This window comes from Salmo salar, chromosome 20 (genome assembly GCF_965601325.2).
Source record: "Salmo salar chromosome 20, fSalSal1, whole genome shotgun sequence".
NCBI lineage: Eukaryota > Metazoa > Chordata > Actinopteri > Salmoniformes > Salmonidae > Salmo > Salmo salar.
In genome coordinates, this window is record NC_138310.1 from 35709855 (window position 1) to 35731910 (window position 22056).

At 41.3% G+C, this 22056-nt stretch overlaps 1 protein-coding gene across 1 annotated transcript in view; it reads right to left on the bottom strand.

Annotated features, from left to right (window-relative positions):
- Positions 1-8520, bottom strand: part of LOC106580521 (zinc finger matrin-type protein 4) — a 196659-nt gene extending 188139 nt beyond the window's left edge. Inside the window, exon 1 of the mRNA XM_045703277.2 lies at positions 8239-8520. Within this exon, the coding sequence (XP_045559233.1) occupies positions 8239-8325 (87 nt within the window). The 5' untranslated portion in view covers positions 8326-8520. The remainder of the gene's footprint in view (positions 1-8238) is intronic.
- Positions 8521-22056: the final 13536 nt, after the last annotated feature.

The window sequence follows — 22056 nt, forward strand, 5'->3', positions numbered from 1 at the left end:
GCAATGATTGTGCTTTTATCGCAAATGCGCATTTGTTAAATCATCACCCGTTTGGCGAAGTAGGCTGTGATTCGATGATAAATTAACAGGCACCGCATTGATTATATGCAACGCAGGACAAGCTAGTTAACCTAGTAATATCATCAACTATGTGTAGTTAACTAGTGATTATGTGAAGATGAATTGTTTTTTATAAGATAAGTTTAATGCTAGCTAGCAACTTACCTTGGCTCCTTGCTGCACTCGCGTAACAGGTGGTCAGCCTGCCATGCAGTTTCCTCATGGAATGCAATGCAATCAGCCATAAACAGCATCCAAAAATGCCGATTACCGATTGGTATGAAAACTTGAAAATTGGCCATGCCGATTAATCGGTCTACCTCTAATGTGGACACCGCTTCAAATTGCTGGATTCAGCTATTTCAGCCACACCTGACAGGTGTATAAAATCGATCACACAGCCATTCAATCTCCACAGACAAACATTTGCAGTGGAATGGCCTTACTGAAGAGCTCAGTGACCTTCAACACGGCACCGTCATAGGATGCCACCTATCCAACAAGTTAGTTCATCAAATTTCTGCCCTGCTAGTGCTGCCCTGGTCAACTGTAAGTACTGTTATTGTGAAGTGGAAATGTCTAGGAGCAACAACGACTCAGCCATGAAGTGGTAGGCCACACAAGCTCACAGAACAGGACCACCAAATGCTGAAGAGCTTAAAATCGTCTGTCCTCAGTTGCAACACTCACTACCGAGTTCCAAACTGCTTCTGGAAGCAACCTCAGCACAAGAACTGTTCGTCGGGAGCTTCATGAAATGGTTTTCAATGGCCGAGCAGCCGCACCCAAGCCTAAGATCACCATGCGCAAAGCCAAGCTTCGGCTGGAGTGGTATAACGCTCGCCGCCATTGGACTCCGGAGCAGTGGAAGTGCGTTCTCTGGAGTGAGGAATCACGTTTCACCATCTGGCAGTCTGACAGCCGGATCTGGGTGTGGTGGATGCCAGTTGAATGCTACCTGCCCCAATGCATAGTGTCAACTGTAATGTTTGGTGTAGGAATAATGGTCTGGGACTGTTTTTCATGGTTCAGGCTAGGCCCCTTAGTTCCAGCGAAGGGAAATCTTAATGCTACAGCATACAATGACATTCTAAAACGATTCTGTCCTTCCAACTTTGTGGCAACAGTTGGGGAAAGCCCTTTCCTGTTTCAGCATGACAATGCCCCCATGCACAAAGCGAGTTCCATACAGAAATGGTTTATCGAGATCCGTGTGGAAGAACTTGACTGACCTGCACAGAGCCCTGACCTCAACCCCATCAAACACTTTTGGGGTGAATTGGAATGCCGACTGCAAGCCAGGCCTAATCGTCCAACATCAGTGCCCGACCTCACTAATGCTCTTGTGGCTGACTGGAAGCAAGTCCCCACAGCAATGTTCCAACATCTAGTGGAAAGTCTTCCAAGAAGAGTGGAGGCTGGTATAGCAGCAACTCCATATTAATGCAAGAGGTCGACCGATTACAAATCGGCATCGCCGATTAATTAGGGACGATTTCAAGTTTTCATAACAATCGGTAATCAGCCTTTTTGGACGCCGATTATGGCTGGTTACATTGCAATCCATGAGGAAACTGCATGGCAGGCTGACCACCTGTTACGCGAATGCAGCACCAAAAGGACCTTGTGGCTGCAAGGAGCCAAGGTAAGTTGCTAGCTAGCATTAAACTTATCTTCACATAATCACTAATTAACTACACATGGTTGATGATATTACTAGGTTAACTAGATTGTCCTGCATTGCATATAATCAATGCGGCGCCTGTTTATTTATCATCGAATCACAGCCTACTTCAACTTCGCCAAACGGGTGATGATTTAACAAAAGCACACTCGCGAAAAAAAGCACGTTCTTGCACAAACGTACCTAACCATAAACATCAATGCCTTTCTTAAAATCAATACACAGTATATTTGTTTTACCTGCATATTCAGTTATAATAAATGCATGTTAGCAGGGAATATTAACTAGGGATATTGTGTCACTTCTCTTGCGTTCAGTGCAAGCAGAGTCAGGGTATATGCAGTTTGGGCCGCCTGGCTCGTTGCAAACTGTGTTTCTTCCTAACAAAGACCGTAATTCATTTGCCAGAATTTTACATAATTATGACATAACATTGAAGGTTGTGCAATGTAACAGCAATATTTAGACTTAGGGTTGCCACCCGTTCGACAAAATACGGAATGGTTCCGTATTTCATTGAAAGAATAAACGTTTTGTTTTTTAAATGAGTTAGTTTCCGGATTTGACCATATTAATGACTAAAGGCTCGTATTTGTGTGTGTTTATTATAATTAAGTCTATGATTTGATATTTGATAGAGCAGTCTGACTGTGCAGTGGTAGGCAGCAGCAGGCTCGTAAGCATACATTCAAACAGCATTTTACTGCACTTGCGAGCAGCTCTTAGCAATGCTTGAAGCACAGCGCTGTTTATGTCTTTAAGCCTGTCAACTCGCGAGATTAGGCTGGCAAGACTAAAGTGACTATACGAACATCCAATAGTCAAAGGTATATGAAACAGTATAGAGAGAAATATTTGACGCGTCATAATTCCTATAATAACTACAACCTAAAACTTATTAACTGGGAATATTGAAGAACTGGGAATATTGAACCACCAGCTTTCATATGTTCTGAGCAAGGAACATAAACGTTAGCTTTTTTACATTGCACATATTGCACTTTTACTTTCTTCTCCAACACTGTGTTTTTGCATTATTTAACAAATTGAACATGTTTCATTATTTATTTGAGACTAAATTGATTTTATTTAAGTATTAAGTTAAAATAAAAAGGGTTCATTGTTCATTTAGTATTGTTGCAATTGTCATTATTACAAATATATAAATAAAAAAATAAAAATTAAATTTAAATAAATTAAATTTAAAAAATAAATATTAAATATGAAAAAATATAAAAAAATAATATAAAAATAACTAATGTTAAAAATATTTACAAAAAAATAATATATATATATATATATATATATATTTTTTTTAAATCAGCCTATTGATCAATATCAGCTTTTTTTGGTTCTCCAATAAATCGGTATCGGCGTTGAAAAATCAAAATCAGCGACCTCTAATTAATGCCCATGGAATGAGATGTTCGATGAAGAGGTGTCCACATATACTTTTGGTCACGTAGTGTCTTACATTTTACATTTTTTTACATTTTAGTCATTTAGCAGACGCTCTTATCCATAGCGACTTACAGTAGTGAATGCATACATTTCATTTCATAATTATTTTTTCTGTGCTGGCCCCCCGTGGGAAACGAACCCACAACCCTGACGTTGCAAACACCATGCTCTACCAACTGAGCTACAGGGAAGGCCTAAACATTTGACTGATGCGTATCTGTGAATTGTTGCATCCCCATCCAGTACCATCATCAGCATTGCTATTAACCTCCTTAGCAGCAGACAGCGGCATTTTTCCAGCTGACTCTCCAGGCCAGGACCTGGTGGTGCCATTTGCGTCCCAAATGGCACCCTATTGCCTATTGTGCCCTATGAAATCTGGTCAAAAGTAGTGTTTGCCTTAAGAACAAAACAGACCACATCGACAAACAGGTAAAAGACGTGGGTGCTCCTTCTATCGCACTGAACACCTGCCATCTTTTTATGTTAATTTCCAGACGATTATAAATGTTAAATCGCCACCGATTCAATTGTCACCCAGCAGGTGATCTACATGACATTCACTATGGTTTGTCCTCTCCTTTAGTTAGGCAGTCAGGCAGATTTTCTTTAGGCCAAGGTACATTTTAACATTTTAACATCTTGACCATGTTCTGTTATAATATCCACCCTGCACAGCCAGAAGAGGACTGGCCACCCCTCATAGCCTGGTTCCTCTCTAGGTTTCTTCCTAGGTTTTTGGCCTTTCTAGGGAGTTTTTCCTAGGGAGTTTTTCCTAGCCACCGTGCTTCTTTCACATGCTTTGCTTGCTGTTTGGGGTTTTAGGCTGGGTTTCTGTACAGCACTTTGAGAATATCAGCTGATGTACGAAGGGCTATATAAAAATAAATTTGATTTGATTTGATTTATGCCAGAAAACATGACGATTCTGTCTGCACGGTTGAGGGACGAGTGTCACATAGGAGTGATGCCACCTGTCAGAAGACAGCCAAGGTCTACTGGCAACTCTGTTTTACAGAATACTTCTACTTACTGTATTGAATATGATATAATGTCAGCCTTAACTGATAGAGGGGATGCAGCACCTGTTAAATGATTACCAGTTCCCCTGAGGTGTAACCTCAGAGCCACCAGAGCCACATTTATCTCAATATTACACTCTGGTGTAGCCTGCCTACTGACAACAGAGCAGCTGGGTGAAAACATTACAGTGCAGTCTGGGCAGAGTGCCGACAGACTACACCAGCACAATCATCAGACTGGTGTTGAGCCACTGACAGAGACATTTAGGTCAAGTGTTAAGTCATTTGAGTGAGTGTGTATGCATGTGTGCGTAACCCATTCAATTATGACTCTGGTCTATTTAATCACTTTAATTTTCTCCAGTTAGATTACCTCTGGAGGTAAGATTAAGTCTCTAGGATTTTAATCCTCAGAAAGGGTCACTACTGTAAAAATACTGTCCATAAACCTGTTGCAAAGGGCTTGGGATCCGGAAGTCTGATGCTTTTAGGGATTTCAAGGGACATCCAGCCTAAACAGGATGCTGTTTATCATTTATATTTGGAGGGAATTTTTAGAGTATACAGTTGTAACACCTGGATGGATTATTTAACTCCCAGTTCTTTACCTGTGGGTACCATCAAGGGGCAGAGGACAGGGTGATTTGGAGGTGTTAACATGGAATACAAGGACAATCTCGCTTTCTTTCTCCCCCCTCTATCACTCTCCCCCCACTTCTCTCTCAGGTGTGATACAGTATAATTAGCCTGCTAACAATACCACTTTTATTGTTATTTTTTTATACACTACTGCAATCTAAGAGTACTTCAGGGAGTATCTCATGACACATTCATCTTCTTCAATTCAATGCACTTTGACCTTCTCCTGTGTTTCACTTGGCTGCATTTTTTTTACACATCTTGAAGACAGCAGTGAAATACACAGACTGACTGAAAGGAGGATTTTGAATAACCAACTAAAAAGGAGGGACATTTTTACTTAAACAAAAATAATCACTTATTGATGACACTGAAACAGAGCTTCAAAGCGCTTTATTTCATTTTATTTATTAGACCTCACAAATTACTGACGGTAGAGAGAGATCACACGATTTTTACCACTTCAAGCCTTTTCCAAAATAGAAACGATATGAAATAGGGAGACTGAACAAATATATCTGGGGTTGTTAAAGTGAGAGGTCGATAGGGGACATCATCATCACCTGAAGTTCAAAAGCTTGTATGTGTATTAGTATGAATGTGCATATTAATGTGAAATGCATGAGTATTAAGTAAGTCCTCCAAGATGTTCAAAAACACCCCAAATATACCTCATATTCTGGATGACTCACATTCACAGAACTTTTGAAAATGCATGCGTAAGCAGCATATAGGCCTGAGGAGGTGTATTTAATCTGTCACTGACAGCAGGCATGCAGCAACAGAGAACATTGTCTTAAGATAATGAAAAACAAAGGAGTTGATAGTACTCGGACGGAGCCACCTTGTGGTTCAGTACAGCGAGCCTCTCCTCAGAGAGGTAGTGATAGCAGCAACCTTTCACAACTCTGGCAACTGACTTTGAATCAAGCGGACTGGAGAAAGAAAGAGCTCAGAAAGAGTTGAAGAACAGCAGTGATGGGAACTGGCAGGCAAGCATGATTAAAACTCCAGATACACCATAACACGTACATCGACCAGTGGAGGAGTTTTAACTGTAAATCATGTCACAGGGTGCGTCCCAAATGACACTCAAATTACTATTTAGTGCACTACTTTTTGGCAACACCCAATGTTTGATTCAAACTGGAGGTTTGAATCACACAATGACTCTTCAGGGTGCCCATAAACTGTAGGCAGGAGCAACACATTATATTTTAAATATCTTCTGTATCGTTAAAATATTGTAAGGCTAACGGGGGTGCCATGATTTGTTATGGGTTTGAGGGTTTGCCCAGGACCCCAATATTTCTAACCTTGGCCAGTTATAAAGATATAACATCAGAAGTGTTTTTCTGCCTCAGCTAAGAGGATTCTAGGGTGATATGGGTGCTGTTGCATGCCGCTCAGAGTGCAGTAAGTACACTACAAAAGAGACATTTGATACACTGAGAGATACCCGAAGTAATTGTATCAGTTTAAAAGTTACCATTGAGCTCTGTTTTTCTGTATCTCTAATCCTTTTAGAAAACCCAATTCAAATATAGTATTTGATAAACAAATTGAAAACCAGAGAGAGAGGCACAGCAGCACAGAGAGACACACAGCAGCAGAGAGAGAGAGAGAGAGAGAGAGAGAGAGAGAGAGAGAGAGACAGCAGCACAGAGAGAGAGACAGAGAGAGAGAGAGAGAGAGAGAGACAGAGAGACAGAGAGACAGAGAGAGAGAGCAGCACAGAGAGAGAGAAAGAGAGAGAGACAGCAGCACAGAGAGAGAGAAAGAGAGAGACAGCAGCACAGAGAGAGAGAGAGAGACACAGCAGCACAGAGAGAGAGAGACACAGCAGCACAGAGAGAGAGAGAGAGAGAGAGAGAGAGAGAGAGAGAGAGAGAGAGAGAGAGAGAGACAGCAGCACAGAGAGAGAGAGAGAGAGAGAGAGAGACAGCAGCACAGAGAGAGAGAGAGAGAGACAGAGAGAGAGACAGAGAGAGAGAGAGAGAGACAGAGAGAGAGAGACAGAGAGAGAGACACAGCAGTTAAAAAACAATGCAACAGAAGGAGAATAAGGTTCTCTCAAACAAGACAGTGCAGTTGCTGCTTGCGCTCTGGGGGAAGTGGATAAAGCAAAGATAATATTAATGTAGTAAAAAAAAAAAAAAATCTAGACACCACCTGGTGAACACACGTCAAAAGGTATGCAAAGGGGTTTAATATGCAACAATATTTCTAAATAAACACACTACGATTCTCATAGCCTGTCAAAGCCCTTGCTTGTTCAATAAAGAAAATACGTGTTTAAGAAAACAACAAAAATTTCATGAAAACGATTAAATAGGACTATATAGCAAGAACAAGGTGTGGAGGTGAATTTGTCATGCCAGTCAGAGAGCCGCATCTATCCATAAGCATGGTTGCCAGTCATGTGGGAGATGGATAGCTAGCTACATTAGGTAAATTACATTCAGGATTTGGTGTGCTGTCATTTTTTGACTAAACGAAAATAGTATCATGGGGATGTTCACCTATGTTTTCACACTCCAATGTCATTGGAAGATGCATGGGAACGGGAGAATGTCATTGGAAGATGCATGGGAACGAATCCTCAATGCATGTAGTCACAATCCAATGACTGGATACACTTGAATAGTCAAGATACAGACATGCCAACTTCTCAAATCCCATGCATTGTGCTGAACAGTGGGCAAATTTAAAACCAAACACACGATATGGTCAATGGATCTAATACTAGATAACCGATATTACAGTAGTAGAATGACAGGTGAGTTCAACTCACTCCAACTGTTTGAACTATTGGAATCCCATAAATTACATTATATATCACGTGGCAAAACAAATAACGATGTAAAAAGGTCAGTGTGTGTAAAATTGCCATGGGATGGATAGCCTAATAAAATATATGAGGAATTGTTTGGCCTCTGATGCCATCCCACTTTCTAAGCACAGCGAGACTCAAAATGATAATCATGAACAGTACGACCCGTTGATTTTTATTTTCAAACTCAAATAGGTCTACATCAAGTCACATGGAGTATTTATGAAACCTCAATGAGATTCGCAATTTAAGCGCGCATTTCAGCTTGAGGACCTCCGCATCAGGCTACCCGGTATTTCCAAACACCGTGTCATGAATTCAACATCACGTAGCCTAGATGGAGGAGAGGATGTCACTGTTTCTCGTTAAACTGGCTCATAATGTCAAAAAGGATGCTGATATTCCACGCAGCGCAGCGGACACGATTTATGATGGAGCTGAAAGCATTAGACAGTCTGAGTTGTATAGTCTCTTTCTCTGTCAATGGAAAACAAATCACACATAAGTATAGGCTAATGCATGTCTGAGATGTAGCCTACCTGTAACTCCAAACTGTAACCCTGGTACAAGTGTGTCGGGAAGACAGTCAGTTGATGTTGCACTTGTAGGGAAACTGTGTAATCCATTGACCAGATCAGCGAAACGCATGTACAAAGCAGACGCTTCCACAGCTGTTTGCAGTAGGCTACTCTACTGCCCGTAGTACAATGGTCGACTGTTCTCCGCCCCGCTTTTACCTCATTGGCCGTTTGACAATAGTAGCCTAGCTGTGTGGAGCTCCACACGATTTTCTCCAGCGATACAGTAGCCCACCAATTTTAGAGTGATCAACCGGTCGAATCCATTAGAGACGGTATCGCACAGCACCTGTCACGTAGAACGCCAAATACGCAGCGTGCGTAATTGTATGAAATAAACTGTAAGCTACGTTTGTTGAAAATTTGTCTTATTCAGATGGGGTCCTGTCATGATTGTATGGTTAAAATTATATTTCCTATAATAAACTTAGTAAAGATGTATGCATATTATATAATTGGCATGTAAAGTGTGTGTGTTCAGGGCCAGCTGCAGGCATAAGCAACATAAGAGTTAATACCCCTAAAAAACTCAGGGGGGTCTCAATTAGGATAGTAGAATACACATGGTGCAAATTCAGCAATTGTTCTATTGTAATGTCAGTCACTGAAATTCACTCAATTAACCATGTCAGCTAACAATTGTTTGATTGGTAAGTCTAAACTTGTAGTAATCATGACCGAATACTGACCAGGCGCAGGGCACGTGCACAGGGCCCCTGACCTCCAGAGAGCCTCCTTTGATTTTGTTAGTCACTCTCACTCAGATATCATTAACATGCCATAAGTCATGGCAAAATGAGTAGAATTGCATTAAATGTTTTACAAAACTGCAACATTTCCGCTTCACCCCCTGGCAAAATATGTAGAACTGCAGAAAACTTGCTTTAAACTGCAACATTTCCTCTTCACCCCCTGGCGAAATGTGTAGAACTGCAAAAAAAATTGCTTTGAAACTGCAACATTTTCTCTCTGTCCCGTGGCAAAATGTGTAGAACTGCAGAAAACCTGCTTTAAACTGCAACATTTCCTCTTCACCCCATGGCAAGATGTGTAGAGCTGCAGAAAACTTGCTTTAAACTGTAACATTTCCTTGCACTTTAAAAAGTACGTTTTTCTCTACACCATCAGGAGGGGGCCACTAAACTATTTTGCCCGCGAGGTGGGGGAGGGGACCCCAACCAAATCTCGCTTAGGGCTCCAAAAAGGCTAGAGCGGGCTCTGTGTGTGTCTGTTTGTGTGTGTGTGCATGTGTGTTTGTGCGCTCGCATATGTGCTGTGTGTGTTCTGAAAGGGGAAGGTTTTATTACGGTGAAGGGGGATTTCATTTCCAAATGTCGACAGTGCTGATCATTTTAAGTAGGTCAATACATCAATGTCTTGAGGGGACTTTCATTTAACTGGAGAAATGTCCTTGCCATGTCATTGAGCTCAGTCAATGTGCTGAAAGTACAGATAGGCAGCTGAAGATCAATATTTGCAATGGGAACCATGGGTGGCACACACATACACACACACATCACAAGATGGCTTTCAATAGCACTAGAGTAGACTGCATCTCTTGTGGACGGCCAGGGAAAATGTGTCAGGGCCAGATGTTCTGTTTTGAGTGTTCACACTCTAGCACATTGACTACAATATATTCACATAATAATACATTACAGCTAACTGAAGTATGGATGTGTGTGGCATTCTACTGATGTTGGTGTTTCCTTCATTTCTGTCACTGAACACATTCCCATGGGCCACTGCCTCTCATATGAAAACAATAAATGTACTGTCGACGCATTGCAGAGGATGCATTGCAACCTTAAAGGTGTCCTCTGAAAGTCAGAAATAAAAGATTAACGGAACAATTTATTTTCATGTTACTATAATTGATGTCACTTTTGGCTATTCTTGAAATAAAAGGTTTGGTTCAGCTGTGGTTGAGAGCTTACACATTTTTCATAATAAGTGGGGAATGTCTGCATTTGTCACAATCAAGCCAGTTTGAGCGGTGTCCTCTTGAGACAGGTTCCTTATGTGCAGAGATTACCAATACATTCACATCCAGACATTGTATGAGGCATCTCTAGCATAATACATATTGTTCTTAAAGGTTAAAGTCTCATACAATTGGGGACAGCCGTGGTCACTAGCTTTCATGAAATAAAACCATTGTGGGGTTCCTTGATCCCCGAATCCATGATTAAATCCCAAATGGTACCCTATTCCCTTCATAGTGCATTACAGGGGCCTGGTTTAAAGTAGTGCACTATTTCAAGTCCTATTCCAGTCTCCTTTTCACCTCATTTAACACCTGATATACTTAACAAAGGGCACATCTCAATAAGTGGTCCAAGTATCCTAATTACATGGCATAAGTGGGCCTTTCCTCTTTTGTTCTCTATTGCTCCTCTATTGTTCCTCAAGCAAGTGCGGAGGTCGATAACATCACAAAGTCAACATCATACCAACTCCTTGAATGCCCTACTCCCTGAATTTTGCAGTTGGGTCTAAAAAACAAAAGTTATCTCTTTACCCTTTAGTGTGTGTACTTTACTGTATTGATACTTGCGATATCGCTTTTCAATCAGAAAAGCTCAATAATCACTGGAGGATATCTTTAAGGAATATGGGGCCATTGGGATACAATTCCGGTTATAGTCGTGACTAGATCATCATTAGGAAGCACTTAGCTACAGAGAGGAAGAAGCAGCTGGGTGTATGGCAGAATTTTGTCAGGTAAACACAAAAGAAACACATCAACAGCATAATGTCACTTTCTCCAGAGTCCATAGAATAGGTAAGGCCTCTGGAAATAGGCCACGGGCTATTATTGCATGTTTTGACAAATTTAAGCAGAAGGAAATGACGAAAAACATGGACAGAGAACTCAGAAACACTGATTTTAGAATGAATGATCACTTCCCCACCGAGATCAATGAAAGGAGAAAAAAACTATATCCCATCATGAAGGAAAAACGTTGCCTGAATCAACGAGTCTCCATGGTGATGGATAAACTTTATATCAACGGGCAATTGTATTGGGACTCTAGAGTAATTTAATGGCTATTTTAATTTCATGTTCAAATTTGAGTTTGTGTGTTGTAGTGTATCATGACAACGTCAACTATAACGAATACATGCTCTATTGATCTCCACTTGACAAGGAAAGGCTTGCATATAGCTCAGGTTAATGTATGTAGCCTTCCTAACAAAATACATGAGGTTTTTAACTTGGTCAACATAAATAATATTCATATGTTGCCTTTGACCGAAACGCATTTAGATGCATCTGTAAATGATGGGAAAATGAACATTCATGGATATAGTCTACTTAGAAGGGACAGGAATAGGAATGGTGGGGGTGTAGCACTGTATATTCAGAATCATATACCTTTTAAGAGGAGGGATGACCTTAATGTATGTCAAGTAGAGGCACTATGGGCTCAGGTACATCTGCCTCACCAGGCAGCCATATTGGTGGGATGTGTGTATAGACCTCCTAGCTCTAAGGTGTCCTATCTGGATTACTTATTTACTGAGTTTGACCAGGCCACAGATAGCAACAGAGATGTATTTATCTTGGGTGATTTTAATATAAATGGGAAGGATCACAATATTTCGAATAGAACAAAATTGATGAGATATGCTGAGAACTGTGGTTTGAAACAAATGGTTAATGATACTACTAGATCATCAATTAAGTTGGGTCATCGTTCAGACACATGCATTGATCTGATTTTCTGTAATATACCATTGCAATGCTTAAAAGCCAGATCAATGCCAGTTGGCTGGACAGACCATAATATTGTGACCATAACCATGAACACCAAGGTTCCAAAGAAACCCCCTAAGATTGTGGTCAAAAGACATTTTAAAACATTTAATCATGAGCTATTTCTAAATGATTTGGCTGCTGTACCCTGGGAGCTGATTTATCTAGATAATGATTTAAATCACGCTACAGAATGTTTTATTGATTTGCTCACTGAGGTAATGGACCATCATGCCCCTATAAGAAAGAGTACAGTAGGTGCTCGTCCATCTCCATGGATTGATGATGAACTGGGTGAGGCTTTTTCTCAAAGAAATATGTTAGAAGTCTTAGCAGCCAAGTCAAAATTAGAAATTGATGAACAGAATTATAGAACATTGCGTAATTATGCAGTTAAATTGAATCGAAAGAAAAAAACGTTATTTTATAACAATGCTTTTATTGATTGTAAAAATGATTCTAAAAAGGTATGGAACACAGTGAAGGGCTTACTGGGTACATCTATCTCATCATGCCCATCTAGTGTGGAGGTTGACGGGAGAACAATAACAAAACCAGTTGATATTGCCAATCATTTTGCAGATTTTTTTACAAAGAAAATTAATTTACTGAGCAACAATGTAAACATACATTCTTCCAAACAAGCTATTGTCCAATAGATTGATGATCATATTATGAGCAACAAGATCTGCTCTTTTAGTCTGCAAACGGTGTCAGTGGAGGAGGTGTTAAACCTATTGAAGTCATTACCTGATGGTAAATCTACAGGTTATGATCTTATGGACAATTTTTTGCTTCGCTGTGCTGCTCCCCAGACTGCAGTTCCACTGAGATACATATTTAATTGGTCACTGGAAAAGGGGATGTTTGCAAATGTATGGAAGCATGCGAAACTGTGTCCTATTCCGAAAGACTGCAAAGAACCCATTACTCCTGCCAATAGTCGACCAATTAGTCTACTCCCTACACTCAGTAAGATATTGGAGGGTATTGTGAGTAGACAAATATGGGAGTACATGGAAAATAATGATCTGATTACAGCCAATCAGCATGCTTATCGTAAAAACCATTCCACTACCACTGCATTGGTTGACATGACTGACCAGTGGCTCAATGCTATGGATAATGGCAAGTTTGTGGGTGTACTATTTTTAGATTTCAGTGCAGCATTTGATTTAGTGGATCATTAAATAATTTTGACAAAATTAATGCATTATGGTTTTAAGGAGGTAGCATTGAATTGGGTACAGTCATATCTAACTGACAGGAAACAGTCCACCTATATTAATGGTTCATTTTCTTCCCCTCATGTGTTAAACTGTGGAATGCCGCAGGGCAGCTGCCTTGGGCCACTTCTTTATTTAATATATACCAACGACCTTCCCTATGCCTTAGCTGAAACTCAAGCTATTATATTTGCAGATGATACTAAAATTTATGCAGCAAGACAATCGGTTCAACAGGTAGAGCAAGCTTTACAAGGAGATTTGGAGAATATCAGGGAGTGGGTTTGCCAGAACAAACTTGTTTTAAACACCAAGAAAACCAAAGTTATGTTGATCTGTTCCACTAGGAAAAGGCCAAAACAGCATGGGATACAATTAAGTATGGGAGGAGTTCAAATTGAAGAAGTGGCAGAAACCAAACTATTGGGAGTGCAGCTAGACAACTGCTTATCATGGTCGTCTCAAATAACTAATCTATGTAAAAAAGAATATTAAAACAGCATGCATAATCAGAAGGATAGCTAAATACACTGCTCAAAAAAATAAAGGGAACACTTAAACAACACAATGTAACTCCAAGTCAATCACACTTCTGTGAAATCAAACTGTCCACTTAGGAAGCAACACTGATTGACAATAAATTTCACATGCTGTTGTGCAAATGCAATAAACAACAGGTGGAAATTATAGGCAATTAGCAAGACACCCCCAATAAAGGAGTGGTTCTACAGGTGGGGACCACAGACAACTTCTCAGTTCCTATGCTTCCTGGCTGATGTTTTGGTCACTTTTGAATGCTGGCGGTGCTTTCACTCTAGTGGTAGCATGAGACGGAGTCTACAACCCACACAAGTGGCTCAGCTAGTGCAGCTCATCCAGGATGGCACATCAATGCGAGCTGTGGCAAGAAGGTTTGCTGTGTCTGTCAGCGTAGTGTCCAGAGCATGGAGGCGCTACCAGGAGACAGGCCAGTACATCAGGAGACGTGGAGGAGGCCATAGGAGGGCAACAACCCAGCAGCAGGACCGCTACCTCCGCCTTTGTGCAAGGAGGAGCAGGAGAAGCACTGCCAGAGCCCTGCAAAATGACCTCCAGCAGGCCACAAATGTGCATGTGTCTGCTCAAACGGTCAGAAACAGACTCCATGAGGGTGGTATGAGGGCCCGACGTCCACAGGTGGGGGTTGTGCTTACAGCCCAACACCGTGCAGGACGTTTGGCATTCGCCAGAGAACACCAAGATTGGCAAATTCGCCACTGGCGCCCTGTGCTCTTCACAGATGAAAGCAGGTTCACACTGAGCACGTGACAGACGTGACAGTCTGGAGACGCCGTGGAGAACGTTCTGCTGCCTGCAACATCCTCCAGCATGACCGGTTTGGCGGTGGGTCAGTCATGGTGTGGGGTGGCATTTCTTTGGAGGGCCGCACAGCCCTCCATGTGCTCGCCAGAGGTAGCCTGACTGCCATTAGGTACCGAGATGAGATCCTCAGACCTCTTGTGAGAGCATATGCTGGTGCGGTTGGCCCTGGGTTCCTCCTAATGCAAGACAATGCTAGACCTCGTGTGGCTGGAGTGTGTCAGCAGTTCCTGCAAGAGGAAGGCATTGATGCTATGGACTGGCCCGCCCGTTCCCCAGACCTGAATCCAATTGAGCACATCTGGGACATCATGTCTCGCTCCATCCACCAACGCCACGTTGCACCACAGACTGTCCAGGAGTTGGCAGATGCTTTAGTCCAGGTCTGGGAGGAGATCCCTCAGGAGACCATCCGCCACCTCATCAGGAGCATGCCCAGGCGTTGTAGGGAGGTCATACAGGCACGTGGAGGCCACACACACTACTGAGCCTCATTTTGACTTGTTTTAAGGACATTACATCAAAGTTGGATCAGCCTGTAGTGTGGTTTTCCACTTTAATTTTGAGTGTGACTCCAAATCCAGACCTCCATGGGTTGATAAATTGGATTTCCATTGATTCTTTTTGTGTGATTTTGTTGTCAGCACATTCAACTATGTAAAGAAAAAAGTATTTAATAAGATTATTTCTTTCATTCAGATCTAGGATGTGTTGTTTAAGTGTTCCCTTTATTTTTTTGAGCAGTATATTTACCAGGAAAAATTATTCAGCAAATAACACAAGCATTAATTGAGAGTCAGGTGAACTACTGTTCTGTGGTCTGGGGAAATGCATCATCAAGTGAAGTTAGGAGGCTGCAGATTGCACAGAACAAAGCAGCAAGGATTGTTTTACGGTGGAGATATGGTTCTTCTGTTGCAGTCATGCGCAATGTTCTTGGTTGGTCATCAATCGACAAGATAATTGAAAAAAAACATTTGCTTATTTTATTTCATAATATACATAATTTAAATTTAAAACGGCCAAGTTCTATTCACAACGGTAATCAGTTGGTAAGAGACAGATATTCTGTAAATACTAGGAATAGATTGTCCACCATGCGTTATCCAGACAGAAAAGAGAAATAGGCAAAAGAACATTTCGATTTAGAGCAATAAAGAAATGGAATAAATTAACTGAGCAAACCAGAAACCTTTCAATATATACATTTAAACATTATTTTAAAATGATTTAAATATAATACACAGAAATGTTGTGGGATTACAGTAGATGAAGAATCAATATTTTTTAGATTGAGTATTTATTGGTTCTTTAAGTTAGTATATTATGTATGTTTGTAATAGTGTGTTATATGTGAAAATGTGTTCGTATATAAATTGTATTTTAATGTTTAAGGACTCTTGGAAGATTAGTCCAAATGAGGACTAAAAGAGATCCAAATAAAATAAAATCAAACAGCAAGAACATTTCAAATGGGCCACTTTGTTGTCACAGGCTGCCATGTCACTCTGCATCCCCTGTTGCTCTCTGTGGCTGAGTCTGACACACTGTTTTGGCTTATGCCATTTTTGCATGAGCGGCCACACAAGGAGTGAATGTCACCATCACTCAATCCCTGCCCAGTAGCCCATGGCAACCACCACCACCCAACTCACTGTAACACTGAGAGGAGGGGGAAGAATCCCAACTGTAAGTCTCTGCCTGGACAGAATGGGGGAGGAAATCTGTCTTCCAACACTGTGTTTTACATGAAAAATAAAGAATCTGTGCTTCTCTCAGTTAGTAATAGCAGTTCATATGGTAACATTTTAGTCATTTAGCAGACGCTCTTATCCAGAGCAACTTACAGTAGTGAACACAGTTCATACTTAAAAAAAAAAAATTGTACTGGCCCACCATGGGAATCAAACCTACAACCCTGGTGTTGCACACACCATGCTCTACCAACTGAGCCACAGGGAAGGCTAAGGTAAGGGATACTCTGGTTTTCCAGGCATTTTTGGATGGTTTACATCCTTCAAGTTTAGTCTCCATTTCTTCATTAATTCTGTTTGTTTTATGTTGAGGAGTGACTCTGTGCAAGAGGAGGACCTACACCTATTGTGCACTGTGTATTTGTGTGCAGGTATCAAGCACTGGGGAGCAGCAATATTATATGTGCAGGCCTCTCATTCCTGTACCTCTGTGGTTGTTGTTTTTTGCTAAGCACGGATATTCTCAAGTTTAGGATGTGCATATCATCCTCTTTCTCCTCCTAGACCTTTACCCATAATACTGTAGCCCAGGGGAGTGCCAGCACTCATTATATCAGAGCAGACATCATGTTTGTTTGTGACATCCCCTTTAGCACCAATCTGCCGTTCTACCCTTGAGCAAGGCAGTTAACCCCCACAACAACTGCTCCCCGGGCACCGATAACAAGGATCTCGATTAAGGCAGCCCACTGCACCTTTCTGATGTGGAAGACACATTTCAGCTGAATGCAGTCAGTTGTGCAACTGACTAGGTATCCCCTTTCCCTTCCCTTTGTGACACTCCCCTTAGCACAAGCAGCTGTGTTCATATTTGTTTGTGACACTCCCTTCACCACAAGCAGCCCTAAGTCCTCAGAAGGGAGTCAAATAAAATATTCAATTCATACCAACAAATAGCATTCTATTTTATTGGAAAACCATTGTTCCATCTGCCTTGGTAAATTGTGTTACGTCTGATTGAATGTCAGCTGAATTATTTATTTTTTATATCAAATCAAATGTATTTGACACATATTTCGTAAACAAAAGGTGTAGATGAACAGTGAAATGCTTACTTATGGGGGAAAAAAGACAAATAATAGTAAAATAATAACATTCAGAATAAATACACAGTAACGATAACTTGGCGATATACATAGGGTACCAGTACTGAGGCGATGTGCAGGGGTACGAGGTAATTGAGGTAAATATGTACATATAGAAAGGGGTAAAGTGACTAGGCAACAGGATAGATAATAAACAACAGCAGCAGTGTATGTGATGAGTCAAAAAAGTAAGTGGAATAAGAGTCATTGCAGATAGTCCGGGTAGCTATTGGTTAACTATTTAACTAACTATTTACCAGTCTTATGGCTTGGGGGTAGAAGCTGTTCAGGGTCCTGTTGGTTCCAGACTTGGTGCATCGATACCACTTGCCGTGCGGTAGCAGAGAGAACAGTCTTTGACTCTGGTGGCTGGAGTCACAAGTTTTAGGGCCTTCCTCTTGCACTGCCTGGTATAGAGGTCCTGGATGGCAGGGAACTCTGCCCCAGTTTTGTACTGGGCCTTACACACTACCCTCTGTAGCGCTTTGCGGTCGGATACAAAGCAGCTGCATACCAAGCGGTGATGCAGCCAGTCAAGATGCTCTCAATGGTGCAGCTGTATAACTTTTTGAGGATCTGAGGGTGTTGACAGAACCATAACAAAGTGACATTATAATTCAATTACAGGAGGCACACGAATTCCCTTCCCAACCTCCTTCTCTAAAAGTGAGAGAGAACAGAGAGAAAAGGTGTGAGTGAGAAAGAGAAGGGGGAGGCAGGACTTTGGGTATAGCTTGACAGTGAGAGAAATTGCAGTGTATGACAGGTGAAATACGAGTTCCACTGATGCAGCAACAGGGGAATATAGCCAGTGGGTTTTAGAGACTTTTGCCCTTATTCCTTCAAGTACAGGTCTGCCTGGATTCAGGCAAAATCACATCACCTCTCATACATATGCGAATGACTCACTTTGCATTCGACCTTGAAGCATTTACCTACAGAGGTAAATTCACTCCTTTTATGTAAGTCTTCTGGGTATGTTTTTAGGTTGTGTTTCCTGGCTGGATGCAGCAATCGCTCATATTGTAGGTTATTTAATTGATCAACACACCAACATTATGAGAAGATTGAGTGAACGTGAAAGTAAATTCACAGCCTTTCCACAATACATATCCAGCAGAGGGGGTTTTAGATACTAGGATGTCATTCCAAATAGTAATAATCCCCCATAGGGCCCTGGTCAAAAGTAGTGCACTATACAGGGAATAGGGTGCAATTTGGGATGCACACTACTGTAGATGATGTTGTCTTTGCCAGGGAATGAGGGGATCTGAGGTCTGATAGTGAAGTGTGCCATGTCTCCTTCAGACCAGTGACTCTCAGATATGGATGGCTTGTCCCAAGAGCACAACAGGTCACCAGTGTTGACCAGCGAGGATAATCACATCCCGATTCCAGCCTCAGTTCCCAGCACAGTTCCTCTCTCTGGGTCTTTTCCATTAGATTACTAAATCAATGTAGGAAAACTGATTTATATTCCACACAGGACAGATATACCTAGTGGGAGGCGGATGAAAGATGGCTGGACACTCTCACTCTCTTGCGCCCGTCGGTTTGATTTACTGTTAAGCCCTTTCTTGAGAGTTCTCTTGATTTAAATTGTATGGATTATCAAAGTAGCACATACAGTATTGCAATTTCTCTCCACTTGCCACAAAGTTGGAAGCACAGAATCATCTAGAATGTCATTGTATACTGTAGAGTTAATAAGATTTCCCTTCACTCAAACCATGAAAGACAGCCCCAGACCATTATTCCTCCTCCACTAAACTGTACAGTTGACACTATGAATTGGCGCAGGTAGCGCTCTCCAGGCATCCGCCAAACCCAGATTCGTCCATTGGACTGTCGGATGGTGAAGCGTGATCACTCCAGAGAACACGTTTCCACTGCTCCAGAGTCCAATGGCGGCAAGCTTTACACTACTCCAGCCGACGCTTTGCATTGAGAAGCTCCCGAAGAGCAGTTCTTGTGTTGACAGTGCTTCCAGAGGCAGTTTGGAACTCGATAGTTAAAGTAACAACCGAGGACAGACAATTTTTACGTGCTACGCGCTTCAGCATTCAGATGATCCATTCTGTGAGCTTGCATGGCTTGTCACTTCGCGGCTGAGCCGTTGTTGCTCCTAGACGTTTCCACTTCACAATAACAGCATTTATAGTTGACCGGGACAGCTATAGCAGGGTAGAAATTTCACGAACTGACTTGTTGGAAAAGTGGCATCCTATGACAGTGTCATGTTGAAAGTCACTAAGCTCTTCAGTTAAGCCATTCTCCTGCCAATGTTTGTCTATGGAGATTGAATGTGTGCTCGATTTTATACACCTGTCAGCAACGGGTGTGGCTGAAATAGCCGAATCCACTAATTTGAAGGGGTGTCCACATACTTCTGTAAATATAGTGTATGACAATGTGCTGCTGCACATAATACATTAGTTTTCTATGTCGCATTATGTAATTTATGAATGTTTTATTTTATAATTAGGTCCACTCAATCTCCTACTACAGAATAGTGCAGGGATAAACACCCTGGGCATGTAATACATGCTTTATTAGCTTTATTTGCTTTATATAAAGCACCACGTCTCTGAACATGGGAAAAGTGGGGATGAAGAGAATGAACTAAAGAGAAAAAAGGAAAATACAGAAGAAAACAGCAAGTTTGTGACAAGCCATGCAAGCTCACAGAATGGATCATCTGAATCATCTGAATGCTGAAGCGCGTAGCACGTAAAAAATAATAAATTTAAAACAAAGGACATCAAGGACAACTCAAATCATAACAGCAATGCCAACTGTATATGTTTGTGTAAGAGCGTCTGCTAAATGACGTAAATGTAAATGTAAATGTGTGCATGTCTGGCACTATTACATGTATGTGTGTGTTCTTGTATGTGTTTACTTGAATGAGAGTGTGTGTATATGCATGTGTAGAAACAGCTGCACGGCATCAGCCTCAGGCAAACCGGCATTAATTGTAAAAACACTGCCGCTTAGTGTCATTCAAATGTACTTTTATTATGTTTTATTTTGACTTTTTTCCCCTTTTATCTTTTGACCATCATTCTCTCTCTCACACAGCAACTCCACTCCCACTTGTCTCCAATTCCACATACCAACCCTCAGCTTCCCTCAGCCCATCCCATCTATCTCTGCTGGCCACCCACTTCGTATTTCTACGCAACACATATCTTTCAACTATGCTATGATGTTTAATGTACAATTTCAATCTATCTAATCCAATAGAATCTACAGATTGCGTGTTGAAAATAAATACTTTTAGTAAGAGTATTAGTATATTAGTAATTGTCGGGTATTGGTGGGAGTCGGGAAGCAAGAACAGATAGTGTATTTAATAAATAAATGAACAAAGAACAAAACAAGAAACTCGAGAAGCGTACAGACATGGAACACAAATAGAGTCAATAACGCCTAGGGAAAAAACCAATGGGAGTGACATACAGTTGAAGTCGGAAATTTATATACACCTTAGCCAAATACATTTAAACTCAGGTTTTCACAATTCCTGACATTTATTCCTAGTAAAAAATCCTTGTCTTGGGTCAGTTAGGATCACCACTTTATTTTAAGAATGTGAAATGTCAGAATAATAGTAGAGAGAATGATTTATTTCAGCTTTTATTTCTTTCATCACATTCCCAGTGGGTAAGAAGTATACATACACTCAATTAGTATTTGGCAGCATTGCCTTTAAATTGTTTACTTTGGTCAAACGTTTTAGGTAGCCTTCCACAAGTTTCCCACAATAAATTGGGTGAATTTTGGCCCATTCCTCCTGACAGAGCTGGTGTAACTGAGTCAGGTGTGTAGGCCTCCTTGCTCGCGCACGCTTTTTCAGTTCTGCCCACACATTTTCTATAGGATTGAGATCAGGGCTTTGTGATGGCCACTCCAATACCTTGACTTTGTTGTCCTTAAGCCATTTTGCCACAACTTTGGAAGTATGCTTGGGGTAATTGTCAATTTGGAAGACCCATTTTCGACCAAGCTTTAACTTCCTGACTGATGTCTTGAGATGTTGCTACAATATATCCACATCATTTTCCTTTCTCTTGATGCCATCCATTTTGTGAAGTGCACCAGTTCCTCCTGCAGCAAAGCACCCCCACAACATGATGCTGCCACCACCGTGCTTCACGGTTGGGATGGTGTTCTTCGGCTTGCAAGCGTCCCCCTTTAACCTCCAAACATAACAATGGTCATTATGGCCAAACAGTTCTATTTTTGTTTCATCAGACCAGAGGACATTTCTCCAAAAAGTATGATATTTGTCCCCATGTGCAGTTGCAAACCATAGTCTGGCTTTTTTTATGGCGGTTTTGGAGCAGTGGCTTCTTCCTTGCTGAGTGGCCTTTCAGGTAATGCCGATATAGGACTCGTTTCACTGTGGATATAGATACATTTGTACCTGTTTCCTCCAGCATCTTCACAAGGTCCTTTGCTGTTGTTCTGGAATTGATTTACACTTTTCGCACCAAAGTAGGTTCATCTCTAGGAGACAGAATGCGTCTCCTTCCTGAGCGTTATGACGGCTGCGTGGTCCCATGGTGTTTATACTTGCGTACTACTGTTTG